General features: G+C 38.6%; 1 protein-coding gene across 13 annotated transcripts in view; it reads right to left on the reverse strand.

Annotated features, from left to right (window-relative positions):
• The window catches only part of PUM1 (pumilio RNA binding family member 1), a 145,668-nt gene that overhangs the window by 58,485 nt on the left and 69,097 nt on the right, over positions 1 to 18,086 (reverse strand). For all 13 annotated transcript variants that reach the window (XM_056122718.1, XM_056122717.1, XM_056122707.1 and 10 more), the window contains 2 exons: positions 6,280 to 6,446; positions 3,701 to 3,971 (listed from right to left, as the gene is read on the reverse strand). In XM_056122718.1, coding sequence (XP_055978693.1) covers positions 3,701 to 3,971; positions 6,280 to 6,446 — 438 coding nt within the window. The remainder of the gene's footprint in view (positions 1 to 3,700; positions 3,972 to 6,279; positions 6,447 to 18,086) is intronic.

Here is an 18,086-nt window from a genome sequence, read left to right on the forward strand (position 1 = left end):
TGAGCCAGGAGTAAACCCTGAGCACAAAAAAAAAAAAAAAAAAAAAAAAAAGTTAAGAACCTTTGAATCTGCCCAGAGAGACAGTTTAAAGAATTGGAGCACATGCTATGCATTTTAAGAGCCTGGGTTCATCCCTGGCACCACATGGTCCCTTTGAACACCACATTGGAAGTAGCGCCCATGCACCATCAGGTGCAGGCATGAGAACTTGCAAGCATGGCAGGAAGATGTCTAAATCTGCGAACAAAACTAAGAAGGTATAAGAGTTTAGAATAAAAGTGGCTAGACAAGTAACTTAATAATCCGAAATTCAAAGCAGATCATGTTGTCTTTTCAAAAAACATTCTGGGGCAGGAGAGATAGTACAGCGGGTAGGGCATTTGCCTTTCACATGGCCAATGCCAGTTCGAACCCCGGCAACCCATGTGGTCCCCCAAGCCCCTTCAGGAGTGATCCCTGAGCCTAGATCCCTTAGCACCACTTAATGTGGCCCAGACCCCTCAAAAATAAACAGACAGATAAAGTGAATCAATAGCAACTTTTAGATTTGGATATCAAGAAAGATAACTGTTATGAGCCAAGAATGAGAAGAATTTAAATGAGTAGAAATGGAAGGGGAATAAAATCTGATAAAAAAAAATTAAAAGGGTAAAAAAATAAAGAAATAAAATGTAGAATAAACATCAAAGTTATAGAAGTCATTGCTCATGAGGTTCCCACACATCCTGTCAGGTGCCTTGCATACAAATAAATCATGTACTCATAAAAGCAAGAATCATGGACCACAGGATAAAACAACTGTGATCATGTCATACAATGGTGGAGTATCTGTAGAGTAATCTCCCTACATTGCAGACCACCAAGATATGTAAGGGAAGTTGTAACCAAACCAAAATTAAACTTTCAAAATTGAAACAAAAAATTATTTTAGTGAAGCAAACAGTTTCTATTAAAAGAAATTTAGAGAAATTTTAGGAGTGAAAAAGAGAGATTCATATTCAAGAAAGAACACACACTTCTTCTAGGGGGGCAAAATATTCAAAATAAAATGTTTAGCTTCAAAAATTGCCAAAACATGATATAGGCTGAAGATCCCCCAGGTTTTAAATCAAAGTGGTAATGTAAAATAATTACAATTTAATATGTGCATATGTATACAAAAGTATGTTTCTATACAAGATCTGGTAATCATTCAGCCTCCCAAAATTAGATAAAAATTATTTTGAAACCACAGATTAATACCTCAAGAAAGAATGTGATTATGAATTAAAGAACAATTAAATGACAGAGAATCAGATTTTTTTTCATAAGAGGTTGATGGCATAAACAAGTCAAATAACAGGAAATTGTAGTAGGTTGGATTGGAAGAGGAAGAAAAACAAAGAAAGTTATAATAGGTCGGATTAGAAGTAGAAGCTAAGAGATAAAAAATAGCAAGAGTTCTAAGAGCTCTAAGAAGTTCAGATCAAGAAAGGATAAAAGAAAAATTTCAAATAAAACTTTTAATACATTCATTCTCTGCTGCCTGTATCACAACTTGAGATGTGTACTTTTCTCTGACTTTCCTCCTTACATTTGTCTAAATAAAACGTTACTCAAAAAAAGCAAACTTCTTGATACAACTAAACTAGAAGATCCTGAGGAATAACCCACACTCATGTAGCTCAATTTAGAGAAATTGCGACATTAATAAACTAAGCCAGGCGGAACTGGCACATTCCTCTTGCCCTGCTGAGACCACGATTGGCTCTTGGGCATGGCCATGGCCCCGAGGCACACAGATCTGATTTGGAACCCAACAGCTTCTGGTAGAAATGTGAACGGTCTATGCAGTAAGCTACAGTGCTGTGCCCAACACCCCGGGGAGGGAAGGGTGTCAGTCTCATCCACCATTCTCCTCCCCATCACACCCCCCACAGCATGGCTGCCGCCGCCTCAGAACTTACTGGACAGCCAGGTATGAGCCGGCAGGGACGGGGCAACTGCGGCCTCATGGGATGGGGGACGGAACTGGCACATCCTTCTTGCCCTGCCAAGACCACGAGTTACCCGCCCCATGAGTGCCTCTCCGGTACGGCCATGGACCCAGAGGCACACAAACCAATCTCAGAGCTATTTGGCTTCTGGCCAAATCCCTCCAGATTTAATTAGTAAAACATCAGGAGGACATTGTATGGTCTTCATAACCAGCAACAGAAAACAAATTATTTCATGATGCCTTTTCAGCAAGTTTGATTGTTGGGGGAAAATTCCAAATAATAATGGTGCATCTTCTGTTGAAATAATGAATGTAATCAGAGTAGAGAGAGTTAAATGGAAATCATCTGCCTCACAGGCACGGGGAGGGGTGGCATGAGGTATATTGGGGTTCTTGGTGGTGGAAAATATGTACTGGTGAAGGGATGGGTGTTTGATCATTGTATGACCAAGACTTAAACCTGAAAGAAAGCTTTGTAACTGTTCTCACGGTGATTCAATAAATAAATTAAAAAAATAAATAAAGTAAACTAAGCCAGACAAGTTAGTCACAATAACACTATGGCCCTGTATTTGTTAATGCAGTGCAATACTTTGATTTTCAATATATCTTTAGCACCTGAAGCAACTTCATGAGAAGTAGTTTCTAATTTCACCAGAAACTAAAAGTTTTGAGAATTCATTCTTAAAATTGTAGAGCAGTAATACAAGTGTGTTTCTGACAATTCATTGTAAAATTGTCACGCCGTTACTTTTATCAGTCTAAAAACTGGCATATAACCCTTTGAAGGAGCTTCATGTAATGTCTGTACCCCATTGTTTAAAAAAAAATTTTTTTTCTAGGCAGAAAATCTCCAAGTATGTGATGAAACCAGGTACAGAAAAGAGAAAGGGCACCCAAAATACTGTTATGAAGAGGTGGATCTAGCTACATGACTGCCCTGTGAACAGCAGGTAGTGTTCACTATCTGGAAGATGGATTTGTTCATTAAACCTAATATGGTCCTCTAACAGGTGTACATACATCTCACATCTTTCCTTTAAAGAATTCCTTTTCATAACCTTCCTATGATTAACTCTGTTGCCAATCAATCAAAATTCACTTAAAAATGAACTATTTATGATAATAACTAAAAGGATATCATGGTACAACTGATCTCCAAAGTCAATTTCCAGTTAAGATATGTCATTTTTTAATTTCAAAATGAGATTTCAACCTTTTAATTCTAGTTCATATTTATGTTACAACCTTAAATTTAATAGTATCAGAAATTCATTGTCCATCGAACTGCTTTCAAGCCAAGTAATTTCACTGTAGATCTTATACATTGAGTGATTTTTCTTTCACCCCAATATATTCTAACTCTTTTGAACCAGGGATATTTGTTTTCTGTAGTAGACCATATAATTACAAACAATAGCATCACAATCACAAACACATGAATCTTCGAAGAGATGAATTTAGCATCTAATAGAATGTAAGAGATAATACCACTTCATCCACTCTCCCAGTCCTGGGACAACGAATAAGTAAACACAGAGGAGGGTAGTCTCTGCCAGCAACCTCAACATGGATCCAGCCTCTTGATGGGGAAGATCCAGAGGCTTCACCAATAACTACTGAGTTAGTGAAAGTCTTAATAAGGCCACTCTCCTCCCATATCCCATTCTTACTTAAATAACAGAAAACAGAGAAAGTGACAGAGAGACACACACACAGTACCTGTTGTTGAGAATTGTAGTCAAAAAGTCCCACAGTTGCTGCTGCTGAGTCCACAGGTACCTGCGTGCCTGAATAATCAAACTGAAGAGGCTCCATGCCCACATGTTCCATGGGGTCCAAGGGGACACTCTGGGACTCCATGTTGGAGAAATCCTCCACAGGCTTGGCACCATTGGTGCTGGTCAGCTGGGCTAAGCCCTCAGAACCATTCTGGTTTGGACCCAGAAGATCCACTTCATTAGCAGAGTTCTGGCAATTACCAGGGGTACGGCTAAACAGAGAAATAAAGGGTATTAAATCTTATTTTCTGCAGGGAGGGACACTACAGAAACCCAAGAATGAGGAAAATGTCCTTGATATAGCTCATTATCAATAGTACTTAAATCTAATTCCATAAAATAACCAGAGTCTTCATGGTGCAATCTAGAACCTGTAAAATAAATCTTCTCTGGTTTGTGTTCACATTAAAATCAATTATAATAATTTATAAACACCTTATTAAAGAGATCTATCTACATGGGAAAAAACTGGAGAAAAACAAAACAAAACACTGTTGATGGCATCCATAAGATACTCCCAAATTCAGGTACTAAAATATGGCCCCACCCCAAAGCAACATTTACCCTTTAAATATAAGCGATGAAATAAATAATTCTGGTGAAAAATTCCACATATATGACTCTATTTTGTAAAATTTTAATCAATTTTTTGAATTCGCTTATCAACGCTTCAACCATTTCCTCTTTTGCGTATATAAGAAACTATATTAGAAGCACATCATTATAAAATCGCTCAAAGGCTAGAGAGTTCAAAGGGAAGCCTGGTCATGAACTCTCAGCAACCACATGATCCCCCCCAGCATTTCTGGGACCAACCCCAGAGCACAGAGCCCGGAGAACCTGAGCATCACCAGGTGTGTGACCCAAAAACTAAAATAAAGAAAAATAAAACAAAATTGTCTGGCATATGCACCTAAAGAGACACCTAAAACTTAAAATTAATGGGAGGACGTAATTTATTATGTAAATGAGGTGAGGACACTTCTAAGAGGGAAAGGGACTATTAATAAATATCCTGGGACACAGCAAGTACTGTCCTAGATAAACCAGGACACAGAAACATAATTGCATGCATGAAAAGGATTTAGGGGGCTGGAGCGCTAGTATAGCAGGTAGAGTGCTTGCCTTGCCCGAAACTGACCTGGGTTCAAATTCGGCACCCCACACTGTCCCCTGAGCCCAGTCAGGATTGAACCCTGAGCATCACCAGGTGTGACCCAAAAAACAAAAACAAAAACAAAAACAAAAAAACAAAAAAAGATTTAAGGCTGTATTTACATTATAGGCTATTATGTCTCTTTACACTATCACACCAAAGGGATATGTCGTACTTGCATTATCAAATGTGAAGTAATATGATATTTTATTCAGGAGTGTAGCCTAAGTCTACCTTCTAAACCCTTTATACCCCATAAAGTCCTGTAATTGGTACAGTCCCATTCCTTCACACACGCACATGCGCACATGTATGTCTACACACACACACACACCAGCTATAGTCATTCCTCCTCTTCAAACAATCAAATGCCACAAAACACTGCTTCAAGCTACTTGAGAATCAGGGTAAAGAGGGCACCTACACTTATTGGAAAGACCTTTTGGCAAGTGTTTATTATTCTGTACCTCAAATAATCCAGAAAATAATTCTTCTCTCCCAGAAGATAACACAGTAAAATTAGGAACACAAAACAATTAAACACTATTCTAAAAACAATGGTTCAAACTATCAAACTATATTTTAATTTTGGAGGACATTAGTAGAGTGTGTGTGATTATGTGCACAGACTAATATTCAAATTATTCAAAATGAATCCTCTATTCGTACACACTGTCAAAGAATTTTTGGATTTCTTTAAATTACATAACATCACTAAAGATAATCTACATAAATGAATAATAGGCAAATATGGAAGACAAAATTATCTCAATACTGTGGATTATTGTTATGGTAAAACCTCTTTTATTGGTCGTGACCAGAGATGGAATCAGAAGTATCCCTGGAAGGAACATGGTGAAAGACATGTAATTTACATCACTCCTTGGTTTTGAAAAAATCAGGAACCCGATACCTCAACCACCTACATCTAAAGGAACTTATAAAAGGCAAATGAAAGAATATGAAATGAAAGTTCTCAACTATCCCTCTACACTAACTCACAAGGGGGATATAACACACCTCCATACAAAAACTCGGTTCTCTAAGTGATTTGGGAGAAACTGAAGAAAAGTCCAAGACACTCATTACAGGTGATGTTGATATGGGGGAGAATCAATGAAGTAGCCTTTGTGGGATCATTCTGCCAATAAAAGAGCCCTACACAAATGCAAATCGCCTATTGTTTTAGCAAAGCAACCAAAATTGACAGCTATTAAATTTTTTATCTTACCAGTTAATTTATGATATTTATGATATGGCCTACACTGGACCCAATTGTTGTACTTAACAAATAAAGGGGAAAAACAAAATAAAAACAAAACAAACCCATAAGCCCCAAATTCAGAAGTGTAAAACATACAAACCTAAAATCTTTGACGTCTGCGTCAATCCCATTCTGCACTGGTAAACCATTGGTCTTGTCCATCACATCACCCTCCTCCTTCAAATCTCCTAGCTTATCTCCATCAAACGTACCCTTGTTCTTCTTGTCACCTTTGTCGTTTTCATCACTGTCTGCATCCCTTGGGCCCTGTTTAAAAAATAGCTTCAGCTTCACTAATCATCATCAACTAATAATAGTGGGCAACCACTGTGGACACCAGGCTACTCTAGATGCTAATTAAACAGGATAGCGTCCATGCTAGTGTCCATGCCCTTTCAAGACATTACAATCTAATTAACAAACAACACTGAGGCAGAAACACTGCAAAAAGTCTTGCCAAATGGGAAAGACAGACACACATTTATAGTACAGAGTTTAAGACAGTTTTACCATACCCAGCATCCCACCACACCAATTTTTTCCATTCTACCCCAAACCCAGCCACATTATTTTATTTCTTGGTCCCTCTTTTCTTAGTATAACCCTATATTAGAGTACAACTCCTAATAAGCCCTGCATATGGAAGCTAGTAGTATAGAATGAAAATTGTTAAGTCTAGTAAATCAACTTCCTACTTCACCAATGTCCTATCTAAACTTGTTCCCATAGATCTAAATATTAAGCTAAGTATGGTCTGACATGGTTCTAATTCAGTAATTCTATACTTTACCATATTATATATACACACACACACACATATATGTGTGTGTGTGTGTATATATATATATTCTGCCAATTTGGTTTGTTTGTGGGGTAAGGGGGTGGCACATACCCAGCAATGTTCAGGAGTTACTCCTGGCTTTGTGCTCAGGAATCACTCCTGGAGGTGCTTGGAGGACCATATGGGATGCCAGGGGTCGAACCCAGGTCAGTGGTATGCAAGGCAAATGCAGTACCCACTGTACTATCTCTTCAGCCCCTGCCCTGCCAATCTGAACTATCACTACCACAGTTTGAAACCATACCTCAATAATTTACTAGCCATGCTTCCATTTTAGAACTCCTTCACAGTATATTAAATCTGACAGACTTAAAACAATTAATATGGTGCCAGACACGATGATGTCCTATCTTCTAAGGAAATCAACCTGTCCCCACTTACCAGTAGTCAAAGTAAGTTAAGACAGGACATTGAAAGCAAAATGTTGTGCCTTTATCTTCAAAGGCAAAAGGTTTGTTCTAATGACTTGACATGATACAGAGTTTTGCAGAACCTAATCATAAGATAAATAACCTTTGCTTCTGAAAAACTAGAGAGGCAACCCCACTTGTCCTCACCATGGACTCCTGGTTTAAGGAACAAAGAAATATTCCTAGATCCAGTAAAATTTCTTGGTATGAGGCAAGATCCACTCAGAAAATGAGACCTGGTGCGCAGCATTTCCAGTCACTACAACCAAATCCCACTGAAGGAGAGCGGGAGGCAGGAATCAGTAACTGAGGACTCTCAGTTGTGAATGAGTAGGTGTGTGGTCGCAAAATGAACAAATGCTCCAGGGTAGTTCTTCAGCAACCACTGGCCCAGAAAGGGTGACACCTGGACGTTGACATTCTTAAACCTTTCAACTACCACTTTGTAACCCACTTTGGCTTCTCAATCACTGTTTGTTCATATGTAACATATAAAGAGAAAATTTTCATGGTTAATATGAGCTGTGGGAGACATGAGAAGGAACTTAGAACAAATTTACAATTCAATTTGCTGAGGAATCAACATAGTAAATTATAGGCCAAGGATGTTGCTCAACGGCAGAGTACATGCTTCACATGTATGAGCCCTGAGCTGGATCACTGACAGCCAAAAGTATAAAATATTTAAGACAGCAAATGTGTTTGGCAGCCACTGAAACACAAGTCTCACAGCAGAACTTTTTTAAGTATCCTCAAAGTTCAAGCTTATTACTAGTACAGAAGGAAAGAATGACAGCCAATAAAGCATTCTGTTGAGCCCCTGAAGCAGAGTTGGGAAAGACAGGATTCTAAAGTCAGAAAGCATTTTTGACATATTCAGACAAACAGTTCAGAAATATGATTTAAAAAAAAAAAAACCTGGGGCGGGAGGATGGGGGGTGGTGGTTGGGGGAACTGCAAATCTGAGCTTCTAAAACAAGAAGGACCTTCCTTGTGTCTAATTAGGTAGGAGTTCAGAATATGGTACTATGATCTAGAAAACAAACAACTCCACTTGAATCCTATGCTAGTAAAACAAGAATATTCGGAGTATTTATCCTACAACACACCTACGTTAACCTTCCGCAAATCTACAGATTAAGTCTCTGGCCCAAGAGAAACAGTTTTAGCTCTAGTTGCCAAGCAGTTCAAAAGATATAAGAAACAAATAACAAGAAAATGGGATAAAGGGGAAAAAGGAAGTTTAATCAAGTTTAAGCAACAAATCCAATAACAAGAGAAATTTGTCACCACTGCCAAAACAAAGTCATATTATTCTCTTTCTTCAGTGACCCTTTACTAAAAAGTTGTTTAGCCAACTGCTCATACAGGTAAACTCAGCGATAAGTACTTAACATTTTCAATTATACTGACAAGCACTAGATTTTCAAAGATTTGCCTGGGATGAGCTGGTTTTTACCAACACTGTATAGTGCATTCATATAAAATATAGTTACCTGGTTTTCTACTCTGAATAGGCTATAATTGCCTCAGCAGAATAGTAGATTCCTTCTATTCAAAGGTGGGGGACCCAAGGGAGGCTTCAATGTCTTGATCTGGATGAGCTACATGGGTATATTCATTTTGTAGAAATACATGCAGATGAGCAATTATGACTTTTCATAAAAGATAGTACTTCAACAAAACGTTTGCTTGAAAGAAAAAAGTTCAGTATATCAGCTACTACCCTAGAGAGTCTGATTTCTGAATAATCCCAAAAGTAAAAGTAGGCGCCATTCTACCAAAAATCTGTTAAGAGATTACAGGGTTCAGGATCATAAAAAAGCCTCTTAGAAATGTGAAGATCCTAGAGAGAGAAGAATAGAGATATAAATGGGCAAGCATGTTTTAAGGGGCTTTTAAATGTATTTTGTAATTAAGATATTGTATTTGTAGTTATGTAACCTTAAAAGAAAATGCTAACAGGGGCGAGGAGAGAACTCAGGGGTCAGAGGAGCATGTCTTGCATAGCGAAGAACGTGAGTTTGAGTCCAAAACACTTCACGCTCCCCATCCCCAGAACCACACAGTGTAACCCTGGAGGTCCCCAAATCACAACTGGCCAAGACAGAGCCACACCAACATTCTCTGACATTAAACCCTCTGGTAAATTGGCTGACTGGTCCCCAAGGTCCCTGAGTACTACTGACTTGAGTGTCCCAAAAGAGAGGGGGGGCGGGGGGGAAGCCACCAAACTGGAAAGAAACCAGTCTATCTCAACTGTTAACACTTAGTGGCCACAGGACTTTGAATAAATCATTAAATCTGAGTAGTTGTGACTACTAATAAAATGATGTACATTAAATTTTATATAAAAAGTATAATTTTATACAAATAGCAATAGTTATGCACTGAATATTGCTTCTCCTGTAACAAACAATCCCAATTATGTGGTTTAACTCAAATAAAAGTGAATAGCTGAAAAAACAAAAAGTGAATAGCTTACAATGCCCTCCAAAGGACTCTCATTTTTTTTTTAATACGATGGCTCTATGGTTACAGAGTCAAATATCATAATATTCTTTAAAAATTTACGAGTCCCTGGGCCTACATCCAAAGATTATAAATTGATCCACAGAGGCTCCGACAAATATATATTTAATCCTAAAAAGGATTTTCTCCAATAACTCTAATAAGAACTCAAAACTTAAGAGCAATGGTACCATGGGTAGAGCATTTGCTTTACACAGAGCTGACTGCGCCCAATCCCTGACACCACATATGGCCCCCTCAAGCTTGCGAGAAGTGATCCCTGACTGCAGAGCCACAAGTAAGCCCTGAACACTGCCGGGTTAGACCCCAAACAAAAAACAAAAAAGAAGAAATAGAACACACAACCAAGGGCTAGAGCAACAGTATGCAGGGTAAGGTGATTCCCTTTCCAGTCAATGCCAGTTCAATCTCTAGCACTGCAGATGATGCTAAGCACCATCAGAAGTCATCCAATTTTAATAGGCAAAGGGGAAAAAATCCTCACATCTGAAAACCCCTGTCACTCAGTCCAACATCATTATCATAAAGATGGGGTTTACTTTGGTTTTGTCACATAATTACCTAGTGTTTTTTACTTTTTGGTTTAAATCCAATAAGTGGAAGAAATAAAATAAAGAATTAAAAGCTTCTTTATATTATGGGCATCTTTCAGATGCTAACCCAAGTATTCAAATTCAGATCTCAGTGGGTGCTCAAAATGCAAGTGGTCAAAACACTCAAGAATGAGGCCTAGAAGGGTTCTGAGCTACACAAAGAAGGCATGATCCAAAGAACTGAAACAAGGGTCAGAGGAATAGTACAGTGGAAAAGGCACTTGCTTTGCACATGGCTGACCCCGTTAAATCCCAGCACCCCCTATGGTCTACCAGGCCCCTCCAGCAGTGATCCCTGAGAACAGAGCAAGAAGAAGATCCTGAACAACCACAGGGTTTGGTCCAAATGCCAAAAGTAATAGCAAAAGAACAAAGCAACTGAGAGAAAAACAGATAGGAAAGCCCTAAATCATGGAAATCAAAGTTCATTCACTCACTATGAGCTCAGCTTCCTCGGAGAACTTTTTACATGAATAGATATTAATTCCAAGTGAAGTCAGAGAAATGAGAATTTCTTTTTTAATACAGCACTCTTACTACACAGCAAAGTAACATTCAATGAGACTAATAATATTCCTCTTTTCTTTCTAAAAAATAATCACTGTGTATTTGCTTAGCAGAATTCAAAAGCCATTTAAAATATAACTGAACTTGTGTGTGCATTCTGTGTTTTTCACAATATGCAAATTTGCTTATATACACAGTAATTTAGTTTCACAAGCACTAAAAGAATTCAAATACTAGAAACTAAGAAAAAGTCTGAAATCACTCATAAATTTTCTATGTAGCACAGAAAATATGATCCTATTGTGAGGTGCTCAATTTACAAGCCAATATAAATTGCATCGTAAAAATTTAAATATAGCTAAGAACTGAATTTAGAAAAACCTAAATCAAGGTCTCAACACTTCCCTTCCAAGTCTCATTCTTCTCATCTATAAATTTAGATACAACACTATCTCAAAGTGTTGTTTTAAGAATTTTAAATAAATTCATGAAAGTGCAATTTTCTATAATTTTTAAAATTTCTTATCCAATATCATTTTTTATGCTTCCTTTCCTACTCTCCCTCATATTTCCCCAAATCTTCAAAACTGCAAGATGTCTAAACTTTTGCAGGAAAACCTGTTAAGGCCCCAATTACTGTACTCTTGTTCCACTGGTTTTTCAAAGAAATCAAAATAAAATCATCACTAACTACTATATTTCGCTGAATCTAATATAGCTTCTTTTATGTGGTACGAAGGAGAAAATTCTGGCCTGATAAAATTCTGACAATTAAACCATGGCATGCTATCATATAAAATATGCAATCCAATTCTGAAATGATGAAAGGAAATGTGGATTTTATGCCACATGAAATACGCCAAGTGCAAGATATTCAATCAGGAGCTGGAGCGATAGCACAGTGAGTAGGGCGTTTGCCTTGCATGTGGCCGACCCAGGTTCAATTCCCAGCATCCCATATGGTCCCTTGAGCACTGCCTGGAGTGATCCCTGAGTTCAGAAGTAACCCCTGAGCATCGCTGGATATGACCAAAAAAAAAAAAAAAAAAAAAAAAAGGAAAGAAAGAAAAAGATATTCAATCACCAAATTCTGAGATAAATGCACCATTCCTTGGGTTGGAGTTGTGGTTCAGTGATAGATCATGTGTGAAGCCCCTGTTGGATCTCTGGCACCATTTAAAAAAAAAAACAAACATGGCATCCCATATGGTCTCCCAAGCACTACCAGGAATAATTCCTGAGTGCAGAGCTAGGAGTAACCCCTGAGTATCGTAGAGTATGACCCAAAAAACAAAAAGGGAGGAATATATATGTGTGTTTGTGTGTGTGTGTATAATAAATTTAAAAACAACAAAAAACCCACAGGTCAAGAGAAAAAGACCTATATAAATGTGTAGTTAGTTATTAGAGACAGAAATAAAAAAATGACTATTTTCTAAATTATATTTTTTATCTAGTCTAAAAACTTGACATACCATAGAAGAGAGTATAGCTTTCTTGTTCAAGGGAAGCTCAAATCTGAAAGATATCTATCCACAGATAAGTTTCTGAATTTAATCTATAAACACCTAATTTTCAGGAAAATTATGTTGTGGGTTTTAGAAAAAAAACAGGGGGCTACACCCACAGTGCTAGAGCCAAGGGTCCTGGGCAAGTCCCAGCAATGCTTCGCCTAGCAGTGAAGTACTTGGAAGCCAGTAGGCCATTATGATACAAAGGGGGGGAAGGGAAAAGGAGTTGATGCAGTGCTGGGGGCAAACTCAGGACTTTACATACTTACCAAACTTTAGTGTACATACGAAGCAAACAAGAGTCTGGTCAAATATGGGTTTTGATTCACTAAGTCTACGACAGATCTGAGATTCTACAATTAAGCAAACTCCCAAGAAACGCTAATTGTTCTACAGACTTCAGTTAGCATGGTTTTGCACATTTCACAAACCATCTTCATATATATTACTTAGCCATATCAGACTTTCTGCATTTTAATGACTCTGTTATAAAATGAATTCAAGCTCAATTGAGACTAAAGTCTCAGACTTTTTCCCAAATAACTGGAAAATAAAACTGAAGCACTAAGAGCATGAATATTTACCTAAAACAAAATCATGAAGATTAGAAAGGCCATAAAAAATTTTGTGACCCAAATAAATTCCCAAAAAGTCAAAAAGAAGCTAGTCTCAGGCCAGAGAGATAGCACAAGAGGTTAAGGCAGTCAACATGGGATCCCTGTCTTATAGTGTGTGTGCTTCCCAAATTCAAATAAATAAGATATAAAATGAAACTAGTCTCTATAGACAAGTAGAAAAACTATCCCAAGATCTTCTTTCTTAAAAAATGTTTTGCAAGATTTTTCACCCAACTTAAAGTTTAGGGTGGCCTCACTTCGCTAGGCATCATAAACAAGAGAGAAAGAAATTGTGATCCACTGGTACTTTTTTTTCCTTTTTGGGTTACACCCAGCAATGTTCAGGGGTTACTCCTGGCTCTGCACTCAGGAATTACTCCTGGCGGTGCTTGGGGGACCATTTGGGACGCTGGGAATTAAACCCGGGTCAGCCGTGTGCAAGGCAAGCACCCTACCCTACCCGCTGTGCTATCACTCCAGCCCTGATTTTTTTTTCTTTTTTTTTTTTTGTCCACTGGTACTTTTGTTTGTTTAGTTTGGTGTAGAGAAGAAGGGGAAGTTGTAGGTCTGGGAATCAAACCCAAGGCCTCAACTATTACAAAGCAACTCTACCACTGAGTATACCATAAGCTTACATCCCTGGCCCCTTGATCCACTTTCCTGATTAACTAGGCTTCAGTATATTTGAAAACTACGTGACGTTCCAATTACAGTGTCCTTATATGGTAATTTAACACAGTGGTCTCAAAATATAGCCATTATTGATTGATTAGTAACCACTGAGCCATACTTTCTATATGGACAGTCTTATGGGGGTGGAGCAGGGAAGCGGGGGAGGGCGCTATACGTAGGACAAAAAGGAAAAAGTAGATTTGATTCTGAGATTTCCTATTATTCTAAAAACTGCCTCACTTGAATTTCTGATTCATTATAGAATACAACAGAAAATTTACAGTGTGTGCTAAAGAACAGATTACAGCTATTTTTAACTGTCTGCCTGAAAATACTAACACAGAAGTCAAAGCTTGCAAAAGCAGAACAATTCAGAAAACCCAGTAAAGCTAGATGAGTTAAATACCTTCTGTCAGGCTGTAACCTGGAAGCCACCTTAAAACAAGTGGGAAATAGCTGTAGGATGAGTGGTTGACTGTATTTCTAAACCACCTTTTACTGAACAATTCATTTGGATTCTTGAGGTCAGTGTCAGCGATAACCCCTTGTGCTTTCAGGGCCTTCTTCCAACAGAGATGATATTTAAGTTCTCAGGAGAGTAAAATAGGTTATGTTGGAGGTAGTGTTATAACCCGTAAACGACTAGTTAACTCTATAAAGCAATTATCTCCAAGAATAAAGATATTCTAGTTGCAATGAATACAGCACCCAACTCTGAATGACAGGCTCAAGTTCAGAAAATTTAAAAAAAAAAAAAAAAGTAAGGCTCACCTTTTCCAAGAAGATACCTGCACACTACGACAAGTATAAAGTGATGCAGGTTTCCATACCCAGAGTTTTGGTCAAACGCCATTCACCCTAACCAACAGGCATAGCAAAGCCACATTAGAGAGAGGATCAGCAGCATACAATCCTAAAGCTTTGAAGCAGTTCACTGACACTCGGCCTCCATCCGCCAGAAGACCGGACATTGCAATGTGATAATTCAATGTCACTAATCAATCAGTCCTCCTATATTATCCTTTCGAGACAACTCAAATCAAAATCTAAATTTCAATAACTGCCACCTGTCTTCTGAGAAGGAAGAACCCAGATTTGAAGAATTTTCCTTTATTTTGATCTAAAAAAAATCTTGGAATTTCCAATAACCTAAGCAGGGAGGGCGTTTGCCTTGCACGCGGTCAACATGGCCGACCCGAGTTCGATTCCTCCGCCCCTCTCGGAGAGCCCGGCAAGCTACCGAGAGGATCTCGCCCGCACGGTAGAGCCTGGCAAGCTCCCCGTGACGTATTCGATATGCCAGACACAGTAACAACAAAGTCTCCAATGGAGACGTTACTGGGCCCGCTCGAGCAAATTGATATCAACGGGAGGGCCTTTACCTTTACCTTTAACTGTAGGAGACTTCAGTTTTCTGAACTCTAGTCTCAGGTCTTACCCTAAACTGGTCATAACAATAAGAGAGCTAAAGTCACCAGTCTTCAAAACGAATCGAGGATAAAAGCCACTTCTACAAAAATAAAACTAGATGCTGACTACAAAAAGATATGTTGTAAGATTAATGAAACAACATTTTAAAAGAAAAGTGGGGGCTAAAAAGATAGTACAACAGGGAGGGTACTTGCCTACACGTGGCTGACCCAAGTTTGATCCCTGGTATACCATATGGTCCCCTGACCACTGCCCGGGGTGATCCCTGAACAGAGTCAGGAGTAAACCTGAGCACCACCAAGTGCGCCCCCCAAACCAAAAATTACATTTAAAAAATGAAATGAATAGTGGGCAAAAAAAGAAAAGAGAAATAATAATAATTCTTAGCATTTTATCTTTCTCTTAATTCCAATTAAGGGGCTGGAGCGATAGCACAGCGGTAGGGCGTTTGCCTTGCACTGCAGCCAACATGGCCGACCCGAGTTCGATTCCTCCGCCCCTCTCGGAGAGCCCGGCAAGCTACCGAGAGTACCTCGCCCGCACGGCAGAGCCTGGCAAGCTCCCCGTGACGTATTCGATATGCCAGACACAGTAACAACAAAGTCTCCAATGGAGACATTACTGGGCCCGCTCGAGCAAATCGAGGAACAACGGGAGGGCCTTTACCTTTACCTTAATTCCAATTACTTTTCTGCCTTCTACTAACGTCACAGTAACCCAGGTACAAGTCTCCTGGTTAATGCTGAAAAACTAGAAACTAAGTGACGTATTTCATGGCAAGAATCACACAAGTCCTCTTTCAACACACTAACAACTGACCTATGCGTATCAAAAAGACCCTATCTTTTCTCCTATAGTAAGAAACTGAAAGTTGCAGGAAGTAATTAGATCACAGTTCTTCCTTTGATAAAAGTGTACTCAATAAATGAAGAAAAAGGGGCTGGCGAGATAGTACAACGGGTAACACACTTGCCCTGCACGTGCCCAACCCATTTTGGATCCCTAGCATCCTATATGGTCACCCAAGAATCACCTGAGTAATTCCTGGGTTTGAAACCAGGAGTTATCCCTGAGAATCGCTGGTTATGGCCCAAAACAAAAGCAAAAACAAACACAAGAAAAGAAAGAAGGAAATAAGTGAAGAAAGTATGAGGATAGAAAAAGAGGTGAGGGCAGGTGAAAGAGCATAGAGTTTAAGGTACTGGCCTTGCATGTAGCTGACCCTGGTTCAATCCTTGGTATCACACATGGCCCTAAACATCACCAGGCATGACTACGAAGCAGAGTCAGGAGGAGCCCCTTAGCACTGCCAGGTATGGCCCAAACTCTTCCCCAAGAAAGAAATGGAAAAGAAAAAAGAGGTGACATGGGGATAAGGTGAATGAAGAGAGAGAAAAAAAAAAATTCTTCCCACAGGAACAATCGGCAAATGATATTTTGGCCTGATCTTGTTCCCACATTTAAAGGGTAGATCTTGTTCTTCACAGGCGCTTTGGGAAAATGCAAATAAAAGCAGTCTTTCCCCATCTGATCTACAAAGCCGTAAAATCTGACCTATGTTTTTGTAGGCTCAAAAGAACCTAGAAGCAGTCAAGCACCCCATTTCAGTTTAGATATGAATATGTACAGCACTCAAGACCCCAAACAAAAGCCCCACGTAAGTTCCTTGGTCAATGGAAGTGTTGTCATAAATTTCTTATACCAAATTTCAGGTTTGGACCTGGGAGAAATCCAAATCAGTCTCCTAAGTTACAGTTCATATCACTTCATTTTTTCTAGTTTTTCTGGGGAACTATATGCTCTAGCCACAGATCAAATATCAATTATCAATTAAATATCATCTTAACATACCTAAAACTAAGCTAATTCCATATGGATTCTGGTTAGTTTAGATCTTACCTGTTCTCTTCATGCCAACCAAATCTATAATCATTTGTTTAATATTCACTAACTTATCTAATAATTATACTTATTACCTGAAGAAACTACATCCCAAAACGTAGGTACTAATACTCCAAAGAAGTTTAAAGTAGAAGGCAGAACATAGAGCCAAGTTTCTGATAAATGGTAACAGATGTATGACAATTAAAATACTGACAGCATGATAAATACAATCAACATAAGATAAAGATGGTTATAAGGACAATGTTACTAATATGAAGTGGGGGAAAGAAGGCCCCTTACATGGGTAGTAAAATAATTAGGTTGGAGGGTGGTTGTCTGGGAGACAAAAAGAAAACAATCCTTCAGGCTTTGAGAAGGTCTCGAAGAAGTTATGCTGGAGAAGAAAGGAGGGAAGGCAGAGAGCAGGCGCCTCTTCCTGGCTGTGATTTGAAATATAAAAAACACACACAGTATGTTTGAAATATAAAAAACAAACATAAAATGACAAAGACTCCAATGGAATAGTAGGGTTTATAGAATTGAAAAGTCAGTGATAAAAGAACTATTTTGAGAAAGGCTATCAAAGATCCTGGGGGGAAATTGTTTAGGATAAAAAGGGAAGAGGTTGTACATAGAGCATCAGAGAAGTGAAGGGTGATGAAAGTAAATAAATGCAGGTATAGAATTAACAGGACTTCTAATTTCCTTCCTGACTGGGTGTAAGAAGCAAAGCTACTCAAAGAGGGTCAAAGATCATTCTATAATTAGTCTAACTAGCAAAACAAGAAAATCCTCCCCATGTGACTCCTAGAAATTGACAAATGACTGCTCTCAGACCTATTTCATTGACACCTGGAGTCTGTTTTTAATATCTTCTCTTTTTATTTTTTCCCCTTGTCCAATTAAAAA

The sequence above is a fragment of the Sorex fumeus genome, unplaced genomic scaffold (assembly GCF_029834395.1).
Source record: "Sorex fumeus unplaced genomic scaffold, SorFum_2.1 ptg000047l, whole genome shotgun sequence".
Lineage (NCBI taxonomy): Eukaryota > Metazoa > Chordata > Mammalia > Eulipotyphla > Soricidae > Sorex > Sorex fumeus.